This window comes from Empidonax traillii, unplaced genomic scaffold (genome assembly GCF_003031625.1).
Source record: "Empidonax traillii isolate 1590-97213 ecotype Southwest subspecies unplaced genomic scaffold, ASM303162v1 scaffold347:size1123457, whole genome shotgun sequence".
Classification (NCBI taxonomy): domain Eukaryota; kingdom Metazoa; phylum Chordata; class Aves; order Passeriformes; family Tyrannidae; genus Empidonax; species Empidonax traillii.
Genome location: NW_020955540.1, coordinates 983,975 through 1,001,662, shown reverse-complemented (window position 1 = coordinate 1,001,662; position 17,688 = coordinate 983,975). Strand labels below are relative to the sequence as shown.

Below are 17,688 nucleotides of genomic sequence, written 5' to 3'. Positions count from 1 at the left end.
TCACACTACACTTCATTTGTGTTTTTCCAATGCCAGACGTATAAGATTCAAGTTCCTTCATCTATATATTACATAGGAATGGTCTGGGTTTGTGTAGTGTGGTGAAAACTGCCTGCTTTTCTGTTTAAGGAGATGCCTTTTCTCCTGACTAAAGTATATTTCCTAATAATTATGCTGAAGTTGTTTATAAAACTTTACAAGTTTAGTCTCTGCCTGAAGTAATTGATCATAATTTAAATGGATTTTCAGTAAGTCTGGTCCTGGTTAGTAGGAAACTGTTCTCTGCAAATAATTAGAAATTCAGCTGTGCTCGTCAGCCACAATTATAGTGGGTCATTAGTTTCAATGTAGTTTCTGTACCAAAATCTTCTTATGGATATTTAAGAAAGCTAAAATATGATACCAGAGGGCCCAGAAAGCCCTCTGAAAGAAAGCAAGGTGTAACAACATTGGTGTGTACTACTGAGGTCTTACAAGAACCAAGACAGCTTTTAGAATGCTGGTGCTTTCCTCTGTAACATTCTGGAGGAAATAAAATAGATTGAGATGTGATCTCATTCCTTTATTTCACTGTGTCAGAATCCACCTTCCAAAAGAAATGCTATTCACCAGAAATGAGCAGAGAGAGAACATACAGGTTGCTTATCCTACAGCCTCCATTTTTAACCTTCCCAACAAGCAGTACTTTTCTTTTCCTTCCACCCTTGCTCAGAAAAAAACAGTAATATTTGCCACAGAAATAACTCAATTCTAATGGTTTTTTTTAGGATTCCTCCTCACCATCTGGTAGCCGCCAGAGTGAACGGGTAAGAACTTCTTCCTTATGTATTGTCAGGGTGTCTGACCCAAGGCTTGGCAACTGCCAGCCACCTAAATCCTGGGTGGAAACTGGTGTGGCAGCTTCCAGTGTGGGATAGAAAGTCTTCAAGCACAGAGGGAATGAGGATATGGCTAAAGAGTCAAAGCACTGGTAGGAATCCCAACCGATGCTGAGGTGTGCTCTTGAATATCAAACTCACCTCACAAACGTGATACCACAATTCACTTGTTCAGGATCCTGGGCTTTTAAATCATTGCTTAATTGCAAAGAGCTTCAATACTATGATTTTTACAGCATTTATTCCAAGTGCAACCCTTTGCTTTGCTGTGCTGTTTGAGGGCTTCCATTTTTCTGCCATTTTTACATGGCACCCGCTGTATTTATTCCAATGAGGATTAAATAACACAGACTGAGAAATTATTTTGTTGGAGATATAATAATTATTTAGTTGTTGTTTCCCAAAGAATATCTTCACCAAAAGAGGAATTATCAATAGTCATAAAGAGGCATGTGCTGTTTTATACAGAAAGACAGATTTTAATTTTTGTTATTGAACAATCCATAAGAGAAAATTGCGGAAAGTGGAGAAGCATGGAATGTTTAGCTTCCATCCTGATCTTTCCAGGTTTTGATTTTTGTTTTTTTTCATGTAATTTCAATACATTTTTCCAGGATTTTTATTCCCCAGGAGGCAGCCAGTCAGGTGGACATGTAAGCATCTATTTTATTCATTATTTGCAGTTCTACTATTAAAAAATTATCCCAATGAGTAAACTGTACCAAGCCATTTATTTCCTAGAATTTCTCATGACATCTGGCATCATGTCTTGTGAAATCAAATGGCAAACTGTTTGGAAAGAAAAAATTAATAATTGTATGTCTTCAACATCAGTCTTGATTTCCAAAAGCCATTTTAAGCAAAAATAAATTGCATCTGCTTTTTATAGGGATCATCTTCTCAAGGTGGTGGCTACTCGAGTGGGCAGGTAAATATTAAATCTTTGTATTTTCATCCTGAAGTATCTGCTATACAAACGTTTGAGGCCTCATATTGTATTACAGCAATTCTTTATTTGTGGAAAAGATGGATTTATCCTTCATTCTATATCTCTATGTAAAAGCCCAAGTGTAAGCAGAGTGGTCAAAATACAATTCCTGTCTTAACTGATGTTCTAAGATCAGGAAAAAATAAAGTAATACATATTTAGTCTCAATTTGTATTTTTAAAATAAAAAATAAGTAATTTTAATTTTTTTCAGGCCTCATCATCATCTGGAGGCAGCCAGTATGGTGGGCAGGTGGGAAACTTTTCTTCATTGTTATTGTGAGGGTTTTTTTCCCCTGGTGTACGTATTTCCAGAGAGTATGGCCAGACTGGTAATAACTAAGTTTCCAGACTACTGTGTGGTTCATTTTGTCCTCATTAATCTTTTCATAGATAAAATTTCAAACATAGCTAAAAAAGACAATACACTGTAAACAAATGCACATGTCAAAATTTAAAGAAAAAATTTTAAATGAGAATATAACATTTACAGGGTTCATCTTCTTCAGGAGGCAGCCAGCCTGGTGGACAGGTATGATTTTCTTGCTCCACAGTCTTCAGCTGTGTTAGTGTCAGGCACTCACAATTATCTTTTCATAGCTTTCCTTCACCAGAACTGTTTTCCTTCACCACTGCTCTTTTTGCCCAAAGCCTCAGTGACGCATTTCCTTTTGCCATGTCATTTGGACATTCTGCAGGCCAGAGTAGCCATTAGTAACTATCTGGGCTTCTCTGCCTGCTTTGGTGCTTTTCTTCTTACACATTTCATGCAGATCGACTGTGGAAAGCGAGACACTGAATGGTGAACTCCTGGCCAGCTCTCAGATAGTTTTAGCAGAATAGCAATCACCTGTTTTCTGTATCATCTGTAACAGGACATAGTATTGCATGTACTCCAGGTGCTCTGGCCTCTCTAGGAAAAAAAATTGCTTTCTGCAGTAGTACTCAGAATTTTTTAATCATCCTTCTGGTGAGTAAGGTTTTTAAGGTAAAGACTATACATAAGAAAATATGAAGATAACAAAATTAGCATTTTGTTGCTCCATCAGAGCAGTAAGTGCAGAAATAGTTGCATAGGATGAAATAAGCTCATTTCTAGAAGTTGGGCAGTTAAGAATTTATCTTTATGGTTTGCACACCTGGGATGGTAGCAGTAATTTGAATTGTACATGGAGTCCATTTCATTCCTGTGCTCTTGATATCTTAAATACTTTCTGCATTCTTTACAGGGTGCATGTGATTGTTCTGGGGCAAGTTCTGTAAGTGCTACTTTTTCATTATACATTTTCTGTTACTAAACTATTTAACTGGAAAATTATCAGTGATCCTATTTATTTTTAATTTACTTACTTGAATGTACTCCGAATTTCATATTCATTGTTCCTTTGGTTACTTAGATGTTTCTGATACAGTAGGAGCTATTTCTCATTGAAGAATTCAGTGTTATAGAATCATTGAATCATTTAAGTTGGAAAATGTCTCAAGTCCAACCATTAACTCAGTACTGCCAAGCCCACCACTAAGCCACGTCCCTAAGTGCCACATATACACATCTTTTAAATATATCCAGATGTGGTGACTCAACCCCTTCCCTGAGCAGCCTGTTCCAGTGCTTGATAACCCTTTCAGTGAAGAGTTTGTTTCCTAATATACAATCTATGCCTCCCCTGGACCAACTTGAGGCCATTTCCTCTTGTTCTATTGCTTGTTACTGGAAAGAAGGCACCACCCTCCACCTCACTATAACTTCCTTTCAGGCAGCTGTACAGAGCAATAAGGTCTCCCGAGCCTCCTTTTCCCCAGGCTAAACAATATGACAGATAGATACAATATGATACTTTGTGATTTACAGGCTTCCAGGCCAAAAAAAGACTATTTGTTATCTTGGTAAATTGATAAAAGGAAGTGAAGTCTAAGTGCAATTATTTTCAGACTGTGATAGTTCTTCTTTGAAATGTCATAGAATAGGCATTTTAAGATTTTGTTTCATTTCCAGTTTATGATCAAAGACAAAGGCTAATTTTTCTTTCCTTTTGTTTTGCCCCCTTATAGGGTGGATCCCCTACCTTAGTCAGAAGTGATGCCTCTGCAAATGTAAGCAATCTTCATCATCTTTTAAGTGTGCCCTCTGTTTGCTTTGTCTCCTTTGCTGGAGAGTTTAAAAGAGTCAGTGCCTAATAGAAATCATACATTTGTGAGAATAACATACCTTAGTTTCAGTCAAAAATATAGAGGACATTCATGCAACACTCAGTTTCTCTTTCAATTTGAAATATTTTCATGTAAAGAGAAGTCTTTCAACGAAAAATGTTTGTCATAAATGCAGCTACATAACAGTATATATATATTTACTTGGGGAGTCAGTTCCATTGGCTTCTTTGGAATTCTGTAAAAATACCCCCAAGGATATGGATTTACATGATTGTATTCCTTTCAGATCATTTACTGCAAAAAAAGGTCATTATTCATAGGTCGGTCATCTCATGTTGCTCGCCCTCTCACAGGGATAAGATCATTTTTGCAGGAGAGATCTGTTTGCAGCACTCTCAAGACCAGTTCTGTTCACTGTGTGTTGGAAAGTCATAACGTGTGTCATGGGATCTCTGTATGTGCTGCACCAAAGGGAAGAAAAACGTTTGGGTCTTTTTGCCTCTAGCACAGGACTCTGTGGTATTGTACCACATTGTACCAGGCTGCTGGCTGATACAGAGCTGTCTGGGACACTGCTACAGAAATGTGCTATACAGAAATTAATACAGCACGGTAAATAGGACTGGTCTTGTGCTCCCTTGTAGGAAGGAGGAAAGTGTGTGTATCTACAGTCAGGAAAATATTCTTAACTACCTATGTTCTGCATCCTTCTTATTACTGTTGTTGCTATTTGCTTCCTTTGAAACTTCCAACTGGGATTGATTCTTTTTGGTTTTTTACTGACTTGGCTGTCTTTGGGCAGCAGTTTGGAATTGAGGATTGTGCATAAAGACTGAGGGAACGTAGTGGAGTGTCTGCATCAACAAGTTCTGCAAACTGCAACAGTGCTGATGAACTGACGGCCATACTACACACATTTCAGGAATGGTCTGCTCTGGTCTGGTCCCACAGGCCAGAAGTCCATTTACTACCTGAATACATTAAGTGCACCCCTAGAGAGCATTTTAAAATTTAGTTTAATCTGAATGGCATCCAGTTAATTCCCTCTTAGACTACCCCACGTTACAAAAATGAGCCACAGTGAGTGGGAACTATCAGGACTTTTGTCTCAAGGGGACACTCCCGATCTGTACTTTAATGCATAGATACACCCAGTACCTCACCACAGGAGAGCAGCTTTTGCATCCTGAGGGTAGATCTCAGTTCTTCCCCAGGTACATAGTGCAGTTTACCTCAGACTGTCATCTTTCATATTTTCTTTACAGAGCAATTGAAAAGTCATGTTACACAGTTAATTCATGATTAAGGACACATTTCTGATACATGTTTCACATTATGTGCTAAACGAAAAACAGTTTATCGGCTTAGCAGATCTTGTGGAAACTCAGAGTACTCTAAAGGTCTGTAGTACTCTGGAAGAATTAATACGAAAACTTTTTGTAAGGACGTAATTCTTCAGTGTCGTGATTTTAAAATGAAACAAAAGCTGCCCATCCTTCATTCATATCCTTTGAAGTGAAATAGCCAGTATTTCCTTTCTGAAGGGGCTCTGGAGGCAGCCATTCTGGTCCACAGTTACACGCTGAATTGTAGACGTATTAACAGAGCAGGGAGGGCTCGATTTGACATTTTGAATGGATTTTAAACCCAAGCAAAAAGGTTTAAATTATAAATTTATATACCGCTATCCTTCAAGAAGTTTTGCTTTGAAATAGTTCTTTTAGAGAAAAATAACTGATTGATTTGTTGTCTTTGTTTTTCCCAGGACTCATCTTCTTCTGGAGGAAGCCAGTACAATAGCCAAGTAAGCACTCATTCCAAAAGGAGAGACAGTTTTTCACATCAATTAAATTCAGTTTCTACATGGAAACTGTGTATAAAACAAAAGCTCAGTAAATGAAATTCATCAAGTTTGATATGTCCTAAAAATTACACACAAGGGGTTTTTTAGCAATTAGTGCCCTTGTTTTTGTGAAAGTTGCATCATGAAGCTCACCAAAACAAAACAAAAAAGAAAAAAGTGTGGGGAAAGAGTTAATTAATATGTAGCATTTTTTATTACTAGTGGACCTAACCCCATTATGAAGAAAAACAAATCCAATCTCCCCTCTTTAAAGAAACCTCCTATTATAGGAGGTTTCAGTAAATCTGCTAAGTTCGGTTTTCAGTGGCCTGTTGAGTAGCCAATATTTTACTGCTAGCTTGGGCCCAGCACTCAGCTTTCCAAATAAAGAAATTCCATTCTCCAGAAATGAGCAGAGAAAGAACTGGAAACAATGCCACTTTAACCTTCCCAACAAGTCACACAAACAAAGCAGTCCATCTTTGCCTTCCACCCTTGCTGAGGAACTCAGGTATTTCTTCAGCTTACCTTGTAAGGCTTGAACATTAAAGCATAATGAAAGTCCTGCTCACCTGTCTTCACTCTTACCTTGCTCTCTGGGAGAGTCATGTTTTGGTTTAAGGAAATCCTACTGCAGGTGATTCACTCATTTGGTATTCTTTGCAGGATTCATATTCCTCAGGAGCTAGCCAGTATGGAGGACATGTAAGCTCTTACTTTTAATATTTTATATGATATATTTGTTTTATAAGTATTTGACTCGTATGGAGTAGAAGATGTCAATTTAGTATTTCAAGAATATTGAGTGGTCTGTATTCTGCATTAATAATGTGAATTCAAGGAAGACAAAAATACAGTTTATTCTGGTTTAATTGCACACAAACAAATAAAAAAAAATATAGATCTCTTCGCTGCTCATCTCCATGAATTAGATATTCAGAAATAACCAATTTTCAATATTTTTCCAGGGGCCATCTTCTTATGGAGGCAGCCAGTATGGTGGACAGGTAAGCATTTAATAGTCCCTGCTCTTGTAGTTTTGACCTATGCAAAGCTGCAGTTTATTCATTGTCTACCTGGCTGTCTATTTTAGCTTTAATTTAGTCTAAAATCTTCTCAGTAAATCTTTCTCAGTAACGTTCTGGTGCCACTGTGATTAAACAAAACAAGTTCAGATGAAGGTCATTATTTAAGACTAAATAAAAATAGAATGTGAAATACATGGTTGACTCAGCTCCTGAAATTTGCAGGACTAAAGGTTATGTATTTCTTAAATAAATAAGTACTTCATGAAGTTAACCAAAATTTTTGAAGTCTCATGAAATGATTCTATGAGTCTATGAAATAGGTGTAAAAAAGTTTCAGTTTCCTTTTTTGTTTATTTTCAGGGTTCACCATCCTCAGGAGGCAGCCAATACGGTGGACAGGTGAGAGTTCTTCCCTTGTGGTGTTTACTACTTCATCAGAGGCATTTGATAAATGTCTCTGTGTAAAAGAACATTTTAAGGAGATTGTGTTTTATTTTGGTGATTTTTTCCCCATGTTTTATCTAATTTTTTGCTAGGTATATAGTAGTTATAAATGTATGTGACACAAAGCCACAGAAGAGTTTTTAAGAGAGAATTTCTGGTGCTTCATGGTAAATGGAGATGATTCTTACCCATTTGTGGATCAATCCACTCACAGTTCTGCAGTGAAAGAAACTGAGTACTTCTCCCTCATGTGGAGCATGGTTCAAAGGAGTAGAATGACAGATAGAGATCATTTAATTCTTTTTTGTTCAGGGTTCACCTACTTCAGGAGGCAGCCAGTATGGAGGACAGGTGAGAATCTCCTCCTGTGTAGTTCTTATTCTAACATGCAGTTCCAATACTTTTATATTGACTGAAAAAACACTGAGTAAACTCTGTTGATCTGATAGTAGATGGTCAGCTATCTAAAGACGTATCTGAAACAGTACAAAACCTAGGCAGATCTGGTGCTTCTGTTGTATCACAGTAAATGCAGTTTTGGCCTTGTTTTACCCTCCAACCTGCCCTGCTGCTGTCAAGGTTTCTTAGCTCTAACAGTGAGGAGTGGCTGGAAGGAGATTTCACTCCTCCTCTACCTCACCTCCTTAGGCAAAATGCAATATCAGAGGTGATGTCAGAGAAGCAGCATGTCTCAGAAGAGGAAAAGGGCAGAAGATCAGGAGTTGCTAAGAGTTCCATGCCCTTGTGAAATGGAAGATGATGGATAAGGTTCCTAGTGCTGGCTGGTGGTATAGCCTCTAATATGGGGTGACATCCCCAACAAACTCATCCTGGGACTCAGAAAACATTTATTGTCAGATTTATTGGAAAGGGGCTTAGAGGAGAAAGAGATTTTCAGTTCAAGTATAGTCTCAAAAAGCTACATATATATCCTAATAGCTCATGATCAATATTACGGAAGATTCATGTGTTAAGGACACCCCCTAATTTGCTCAGAACAGATAAAGCAATAGTTTGAATGTCTATCTTCCTGTAATTTTTCATTGTGCAACAGAGAAAGAAAATAGTCTTTCTTTAAAAAGCTCTTAAAGAAGCTTTTTGATTTGAGAAATAATTGGCACCTTTGCTTCAGGGTCCATATTTCCCAGGTGGCAGCCAGTATGGAGGACAGGTGAGAACTGTTTTTCTGTTTATGGATTGTTTCTTCCATTGTTCATCTTTCCATTTTTTGTGAAAAATAGAATACTTTGTAAAGGGGTAGCTTACAGCAAAGCAATATTAAGGCAGAACAGATGAATGTATCCCTTTCTGATGTATCAGCCCGTTCTCGTAAGTCAAACATAGGAGGCTGCTGTGAGCACACAGTCCAGGGCAGCAGCACTGCTCACACCTGCCTGACACTGACTTTGATTCACACTTCATTGTTCTGTCTAAACAGCAGCCACTGCAAAGACCAGTGGCTTTCAGGATGGTTATAAATAAGTGTTTGCATTCCTATGACACTTAAATTCATGGAAGACAAATAAAAATGTGTTTTTCTGTGGCAGGTCATGAGTTAAATAATGTGCAACAGGTATAAATGCTTTCTCATTTCTTTAGGGTATGCCTTCTTCAGGAAGCAACCAGTACAGTGGACAGGTAAAACTAACTTTCATAGTACCTGCAGTTTGGGTACAGCTAGAAAAACATTAGGAAAATGGGCATGTATTTTTTGCAAAAAAAGAACATTCTAAGAAAGAATGGCTTAAAGCCAGGCTAAGTGAGGATTGCTAAGTATGGATGCAACTGGTATGTCAGATCACGGTATGAGCAAATGATACAGGGGCCTGTGGGACTGCATGGAAATGCTGCTTTAACAGATCATGGTTTGAGAAGCCCTTTTTTTTGTTGTTACATTTAAACAGAAGAAATTTCAAAGACTGAGCACCGCAGAGAACAAGTGAGGATGTTACTCAGTAACACAGAAATAATTAGTCACTCATTTTTTCCAGGGCTTTTCTTCGGGAGTCAGACAGTCTGGTGGACAGGTATGTTCTTTCTTGGCACTGTTCAGTTCTGCTAGGGTCAGGTACTCACAAACTGCTTTGTGTAGCTTTCCTTCATGAGACTCTTTTCCCTTTACACATTTCATCCAGACTAAATGTGGAAAGTGAACCACTGAATAGTAAACCCCTGGCCACCTCTTACTTAGTTTTATCAGAGTAGAAATTACCTAAAAAGCCTCAACTGGAAGTCATCTTTAGTGTTTCCTGTAACATCTGTAGCATGAAAGAGCAGTGTGTGTGTTCACAGAATCACAGGGTATGCTGAGTTGGAAGGGACCCATCAGGACCGCCGAATCCAACTTCTAGTCCTGAGCAGCACACCCCAAGAGTCACATAATGTGCCTGAGGGCATTGTCCAAATGCTTCTTGAACTCTGGCAGGCTTGGTGCTGTGACCACTTCCCTGGGGAAATTCTGCGTGCTCTGGTCTCCTCAGGGGAAAAAAAATAAAATCTGTATTACTATTCAGAATCTGCTACTCATCATTTTAGGGAATAGGTTTTTACTGTAAATTTTAAATGATAAATTAGAAAATTCTACTTAAAAAATTGATGAGTAAGTGTACAGCTAGCCTGAAAAGGGCAGGGGAGGCAAAAAGAAACTACTTTTTAGATGGAGCTTCGGGAGTCTGTGAGCATGATTTGATAGTCCATTTGCTTAGAGTTAGCAGAATGTGATTTATGAATTCAGAGGCCTATTCCAGTCATAGACCCAGGAAAGTAAGTTTGGTTGTGTTTTGTACAGGGTGGGTGTGTGTGCCCCGGTGGAGGTCCAGTAAGTATTCTTTGTCTTTATATATTTTTCATAGTATGCACACACACTGGAAAATTCCCAAGGAGCTACGTTTCTTTAAATAATTCTGTCTGTGAAATTCTATGATGTATGATGGAAGTTTTCATCACATTATGCTGAATTGAACAATTTTGAACCTGCTGAAGACAAAATATTAAGTGACTTGCAACTGTAGTACAGTATTCAAAACTACCTACTGAGTTTGTGAGAGAGGCCTGGGACTTTTCTAAGAATCTGTTTTCCAAACATCTCATTGGGTTTTGGATGTATGTGTGTAACAGTGCTGCTCTTATGATGCTTATTAACAGCATGATTCAGCTAGTGAAACTCAGATCTAAAATCATGTCCCCAGATGCTTTCAGATTGGAGCAGAGCAATGCACTTTAAAAGTTAAAGATATTTCCATTTTTTTCTGCTTAATTAGTATATTCCTTATACTTTTGTAATTACTTTAAAAACAAAAAAACAAATGCCCCCTCCCAACATCTAAAAACCCCCACTCCACTATTTTGCTGAGATCAAGCTAATTTACTTCTAAGAGATGATTCAGTGACTTGTGTGCTCAGTATACTCAAAATTGCTTAAATGACTACTTCTCTTTCTCTGATTACACAACCAAGCAAAACCGCATGCTCAAGTACACAACTCATGACACCCATGTAAATTCTGAGAATCAAGTGTCAAAAATAACCTAAAAATTAGACTTTATACAAAGAGAAATTATTTTATAATATTTATCACTTATATATGAGATATATATTTATATATCATATTATATATATATAAACATATATATTATATATAAACAAAAAATACTTGACATACAAATCAGGATGAATAAAAACTAAATCCTTTACTTGTTTAATCAAAAGTATAGTAATAACCAGTGTAAATGACTTGATCACTGCAATTGGTCAATACGTTCTCTTGATTCTCCTCTGTGACATTGAATTTAACACAGCATAAACATTCCTATTTCTGTTGAACACAGGGCTCTTTCGGAGGAGCCAACTACCCTGGTGGACAGGTAGGCAGTTTGTCTTTAACATTTACACAGATTAGTTCCTCAGGAACTATTCCTCAGGAATAAACATGGCTCAGTTGCCATATTTGCCCAGAACCCATCAAATATTGAGCTCAGTTTAGTCACAGAGATAGGGACAATAATTGCAGAGGGGGCTCTTACTGAACCACTCTTGACATTCCAGTTTTATCTTTCTATGAACTAGAGTCAAGATTTTACTGTGTAGCTACAGGAGCTTTCTTACCTCAAAAAAATTACTGAAGAATCATTCACAGGGTTCATCTCACGGCCAAAACCACTAACACGATGTGTGGACAACTAGTCATTTGCCACTGCATTAATAAGTGTGTCAAGTTTTCCCAGTTAATCAATGTCAGGAGTATTGTTTATACTAGGCCCAGGATTTTTTTTTTCCAGATGCTATTTAGAAAACTATTTATGAAAATTTCATGTTCTTTTTACAGGCTTCATCATATTCTGGAACCAACCAGTATGGTGGACAGGCAAGCACCTTTTCTTTGCTTTCAAGATCTTTTTTCTACTTGCTACTTGCTAAATGACAAATCTGGTGCAGTGCATATACTGGCGGTTTCTCAGAGAGACTCTTAAATGTTTGAAAACAGGGACCATCTCTCAGTAACTGAAATGGAGTAGCACAAACAAATTTCAATTTAAAGAAATTCCTCAGATCATAAAATAATAGTTGTTTTACCTCAGAATGTCTCTTATCTCAAGTGATAATTTTAATTAACCATTTTTATATGTCAGTTTCACATTGCTATGACACCAGTTCAAAATATATTTTCCATGTTTTTTTTAATTATATTGAAGTTTGTTAGTTTGTTTGTTTTTTAATTTTGTTTATATTTAATCTAAACAAAAATTGGAAAAATTTGGCACAAAACATACCAATAGGTATTGCTTTGAAAATATAAATTCTGGTGTGGTGCACCCAATAATAGTACTTTCCTCATCTGCAGCTGCAGTTCAAGTCTTACTGTAATCATCTCCCTGAGTACCTTTTCTAGACCTAGTAGTTTGTAACTGATTCAGAAATCCTACCAGTGCAAGTAGTTGACAGATGTAATGGATGACTGTCTAATAAGATGGAGCTTATTTTTCCTTAGTATTATTGTGTTTGCAATGTTTCACTCTGCTATACTAAAAAAAAAAAAAGTTCCTTTCACTCCACTGGCAAGCAGTTGAGTTCAGTACCACTCTACAAAGAAGATAATCTCTTGTAGCATGGAGAGGATTTTTACAGCTGCTAATCAATTCTTCTCCCAAATCACCTACCTAGAATAATAAGGATATTTTTACAATAATACACATGATGCTGCACTCTGAACACACCTGATGTAGCAAAAAATCACAAATAAAGTAGATTTATTTTTCTTTTGAAAGCCGTATGTAAGACACTTTAGATCCATTTATTTATGTAACAGAACAGCCTTAGCAGGTAGTTGGTGACTGTTTGCCCAATTTAGTACTTTCAGCTGTTAAGGAACTTAGAGACCTTAAGTCAGAAGTCTTTCACTGCATCTTTTTAGATTATTATACTTTCCAGATTGTTACAGAGATCTCCTGTTAAAAGTCATTCTGTGAGGTTTCATTCTGCACAGAAAAAAAAAAAATAAAAGTAACTGCTATTAAATTCTCAAATTCTTTTCAATAGGGATCTTATCCCTCAGGAGGCAGTCAGTATGGTGGGCCGGTGAGTATATTATCTTTCCATCCCATCACTCCTAACTTTTTCCTAACGTACTTTCTAGATCAGGTCAGTTACTTGATGCTGAAAGATACCTTCATTTGGCCATTTTATAAAGCCTAAATAGTTGAGGTAACACCAATTGGTCGTTTCAGCAAGGTGAATAAAAGATTTGGTTACAGTGAATTACTGCTCTGTGTAAAACACTCCTTTGAATGCACTATAACCACCAAACTGTATTTCATCACCCTGCTCTCGGTTCAAATTGCCACTGGGTTGGTGTGCTGTACAGAGCTGAAGTTTTAGGTACCCCATTTACTGGTTTTGTTCAAATAACATCCACATAAGTTTGTCCCAAGTACTGCACAAATTGTCTCAAGGCAGTGACAGAAGATTTTTCCTTCAATTAATAGATAATGCATTGACTTCTTACAGGGCTCATATTCTTCTGGAGGCAGACAACCTGGTAAACCAGTAAGTAAAAAAAAAAAAAAAATTCAAATTTATCTTTCTTTCTTCTTATACACCGGTTAAAAAAACTGTATCTAGTCAGTTATGGACCAGGCAGTTTTCTGAGAATTACTTCAATATGCAAAGAGTTTCACATGATTTGGTCATCTGGGATAATCTCAACAAATGCAAACACAATATTTATTTTCACACAGTTCTGTTGTTTTGAGACAGCATTTTACTATGTAACTGAACTTCTAGTAATCACAGAATGAGATCACAGGATTTTATTTTTAATTTGTTTGTTTAACTAACTTCTGAACAGTTATTTCTGTTTAAATTCAAAATAATCATACACTTTGTCCTCAGGGCTCAGTTTTTCATTGATTTTAAATGCATTCGTCTTAAGCATTTCTGGCTTGCTTTGAAGAAAATGCTTACTTTTTCTTTTTGAAGGCAATAATAGTTGCCATTTAACTATGCATATTTTCAACTTCTCACATGTCAGACTACTGTTTTTACTGTGTAATTTGGACCTTGCGCTTGCCCTTCAATGGCAGCAGATACCATTAAGCACACACAATGTTTTAGCTTATGTCTTATAGAAAAGAAGGTGTACCTGTTATTAAAAAGTGGGCATAAATGTTATATTTTCTAAGATATGAATCATAAAGGCGAGACACTTTGTGTCCTGGATTTGATGGCATTTCTTAAGGAGTCAATGCTTGTAACATTTCCTGTTGGCAATGCCATTCAAATGAGCAGAGCCACTTTCCCAGAAAGCTGAATAAGACGTTTTATTTTTCTATATTCATTTTTTTAAGAGTTACTTTTCTTATTAGAGTTGTCTTCAAATAGGGGCTGTAGAATGAAGGACTCTAACATTTGCATTTTTTGTTGGTGGTGTCTTTTTTTTCCCCCCAAATGTAAACATAGATGGATACCAGGTGAATTAATGTTTCATTAGACCTTGTTATTTTTTCCATTCCATGTATTAAACACATCACAACTACAAAACAGTTCTTTCTTCTTGAGAACATTGTATCAAAACCTCCAATTCATTATTTGAAAGAATATTTGTATCTCAGATAAGGTTTTCCCTGTGATTTTTAGAGGACTGGACACAAGACAGAGTTCATTCTCCTGTGGTCCTTTATTCCAGACAGTGAGAATATATAAGTGCAAATAGACTTAGAGTCAAAAACAGGTATCTTTTTTCAGGGTTCATCTTCCTCAGGAGGCAGTCATCAAGGAAAGCCAGTAAGGATATTCTTCTTTCAGTATTCTGCAACAAAGTTAGAAATGTGGATACTGGTTTTTAAAATAGATAACAGAAATGGGGGTGAAATTTAAAATTATGTTATAATGGTAAATGTCTGAAAAAAATTACCAAAAAAATTTGGAATATTTTGTTCAAACTTGAACCTTAGAATTAGGCAGCAATTATTCCTCCCTTAGCAAAGGTTTGATATACTCTGTTACTTACTTGCAGGAATATGTTTGGACCATTCTGATAAGAATGATGTATTTAAATATCAGGGAAACTGTTTCAGTTTCAAACTGTAGTTCAGTCAATGGCACGTTGCTTTGACACGTTCCTCTGAAACTGTTGATGGAATAAAGAGGGCATAGCTGTGCTTACTTGAGACCATTCAATTAAAATGGGGTGGGGGAAGTGCAACAAAAATGGCAAAATCAAAGTCAATATCAAAAGTAATACTATCCAGGGCATTTTCCAGACTGCTGTGTGCTCTTTGGACACTGTTCACTTGGAGTTTAATACTACAAAATTAAATGGTCCATAATTATTTTACAGGGTGGCTCTAGCTCAGGAAGCACTTATTCTGGAAAACAGGTAAGAATAGTTTCATCACAGCATTTTCATCTTCTTTTCTTAGTAAACAAAGAAACCTGTGTGGTAGGTAGAGCAATTTTGGGATGATTTGGTCTTGAGAGAATGTTCTGTATAAGTTCCATTTGTATTAGAGCATATTTAAAGAAAATACTGTGGAAAATATGGACTCAGCCTGGGAAAGCAATTTCTGTGTCAATTATATTTTAAATCTAAATCTGTCTTGTTTCAGATTTCAGTTAGGGGCCTTGTTACATTTTTCTGTCCTCTGTTTTTTACATTCCTGTTCCCTGTGTAGATTTTATAGGCTGTGTTCAGTTAATCTTTCACTTTCTTTTTTTTTTTAAATAAGCTAGATTCTTGAGTGTTTCACTGGCTGGTTACCTGGTTTCGCACTTCTTTTTTTGTTTTGTTTTGTTTTCAGTACTCATCAATTTTTTAACATCCTCTTTCAAATATAGAGATGGAAAGCTCTGTATCAAATATAATAATGGAATGAGAGAAAAATAGACTTTTGCCTTTCCATCAATTTTAGCTGGAATTATCAGATGTAACATGAGGCAGAGGATGTAACTAAAACTATTTGCTTTATCAATGCAAAGCAGTTTTCCTCTTGAATAAATTAAACCCATGCTGTGGGTCAACGTATTCAAAACTTGTTGATCACAGGCAAAAACTGTGTTCAAAGCCATTGGGTGGGAACACTTGTAGATTTATTTGTTTTCTTGTTTGTTTTCAGCAGTCACCTTCCTCTGGAGGCAGTCAAGTGGTAAGCACTTCTCTTTGTAGTTTCTACTGGTTTCTTCATACCTATCATAGAAAACTGAAAGTGTTGTTTATACTGTGAGATATTTGAATAACCCTTTGAGAAGACATGTGCAACATAATAAATGGGAACAGTATCGACAAAAATGAAGAGAAGAGGGACCACACAGGTGTTTTCCACGTTTGTCCCTGCCTATCACTTGAAAACCGAACACCTGCTGATTTACAGGCACTATGGGTGTGACACATGGTCTTTTTAACATCAGAAATGTCTACATAATAAAAAGGGCTAATAGGAAAAGATTCCTCTGAAACTTTCTATGCTTTTATAATAGTGATAAACAGAATTATTTTGAAATGGGGTTATCAAATGTCTTGCTTTTTTTTTATAGAGCTCTGCTGGGAAACACTCCACTCCCCTTCTCCTGATGTTATTCAGTGTTTTGAGTGCCTTTGCTCTCTCTGCTGCTACATCCAAATGGTCTATATGAACTTCTGAAGAGCTGCTTGACAACCTAAACACGAATTATATTTCACATTATTAATTACTTAATATAAGAAAAAAAATACCCTTAAGTCAAATTGTCAGATGCTACTTGGCTGTTATGTTGCATGTCTAGCTGATATGTCATGCCTCTCATTAGTTTACCTCTGGTTTTAGTCATTAGTAGATATCATTAGTTTTGTCAGTGTTTTAGGCATCATTTTAAGAGAGCATATTGTACCCTACCTATATGATTTATTTTTATTTCCGATAGGGAATGCAGCGAACACCTGCCTGAAATGATTGGTGTAACAAATTAGAAAGTATTTGGTTATTCACCAAAGTGGACGAGGTCAAATAAATCGTTGTGTATGTGAGCTGAGCACTATGCCTGGTTCTGATCACATAAAATAAGGTGAACGTAAACATCTGATAAGCAGTTCTCCATGGGACAGAATGAAAGATGCTAAACTAGGCTCAGAGTATTGGTTTTAGTCTATTGTAATCAGATGTAGTTCAATATGGAGAATTGCAAAGCAAAAGAAAAGTACTCCACGGGACTGAAATTTTGGGGGGTTAACTAAAGTTTATTCATTAAAAAAGCGTTACAGCTCAGAGCAAAGAAATGCCGAACTCTGTTCAAACCAATGGCAGATACCTAGAGTTCTGTAGACAGGAATAGGAGGCAAATATAACCCAGATTAGGCTGATAGTCTAAAGCTGCTGAAAACCAATGCCTTTTCCCTTGTGAAGGAATGGAAAATTATTAAATTAATAACCTTGACAAAATCTTGGCTCCTTTTTTTGAAGTATTTAGTATAACCTGTGATACCTGAAATATCTGACATTTTAATTTCAAGAATGATGCTGACATCTGCAAGCAGGTACAGTCAATGCAGTCACTGAAAGACCATGTCCCATTTTTGAGTTCAGGAGCAGTTCCACACCTTGCAGCAAACTCTTTGGGACCTGCCAGAGCCTTCAGTTTGGTGTCAACAAAGTGCATTCTCCTAAAGCATACTTCTAATGAGTGTCTTATTGAACACGTATCTACTATTAAAACTACCTTTATTAGTAGTGTGCTTGTCTCCCACGGTTTACTGCTGTAATGGGTGGGACGGGTTTCCATTCCAGTTCAGCGGGGCCAAGATTTCGCCAAGTTTTGGTGTGCTACGCTGTCCTTTGCCAACCATCGGGACATAACCCCTTAAGCATAAAGTTTTGCCTAAATATGATCC

At 36.8% G+C, this 17,688-nt stretch overlaps 1 protein-coding gene across 1 annotated transcript in view; it reads left to right on the top strand.

Moving 5' to 3' along the window:
- Positions 1–16,832, top strand: part of LOC114061668 (loricrin-like) — a 38,357-nt gene extending 21,525 nt beyond the window's left edge. Inside the window, exons 26-49 of the mRNA XM_027892363.1 lie at positions 768–806; positions 1,493–1,531; positions 1,768–1,806; positions 2,080–2,118; positions 2,359–2,397; positions 3,095–3,124; positions 3,918–3,959; positions 5,782–5,820; positions 6,526–6,564; positions 6,828–6,866; positions 7,248–7,286; positions 7,644–7,682; positions 8,464–8,502; positions 8,931–8,969; positions 9,323–9,358; positions 10,120–10,149; positions 11,159–11,194; positions 11,656–11,694; positions 12,867–12,905; positions 13,335–13,373; positions 14,571–14,609; positions 15,166–15,204; positions 15,944–15,970; positions 16,359–16,832. Of these exons, the coding sequence (XP_027748164.1) occupies positions 768–806; positions 1,493–1,531; positions 1,768–1,806; positions 2,080–2,118; positions 2,359–2,397; positions 3,095–3,124; positions 3,918–3,959; positions 5,782–5,820; positions 6,526–6,564; positions 6,828–6,866; positions 7,248–7,286; positions 7,644–7,682; positions 8,464–8,502; positions 8,931–8,969; positions 9,323–9,358; positions 10,120–10,149; positions 11,159–11,194; positions 11,656–11,694; positions 12,867–12,905; positions 13,335–13,373; positions 14,571–14,609; positions 15,166–15,204; positions 15,944–15,970; positions 16,359–16,457 (963 nt within the window). The 3' untranslated portion in view covers positions 16,458–16,832. The remainder of the gene's footprint in view (positions 1–767; positions 807–1,492; positions 1,532–1,767; positions 1,807–2,079; positions 2,119–2,358; positions 2,398–3,094; positions 3,125–3,917; positions 3,960–5,781; positions 5,821–6,525; positions 6,565–6,827; positions 6,867–7,247; positions 7,287–7,643; positions 7,683–8,463; positions 8,503–8,930; positions 8,970–9,322; positions 9,359–10,119; positions 10,150–11,158; positions 11,195–11,655; positions 11,695–12,866; positions 12,906–13,334; positions 13,374–14,570; positions 14,610–15,165; positions 15,205–15,943; positions 15,971–16,358) is intronic.
- Positions 16,833–17,688: the final 856 nt, after the last annotated feature.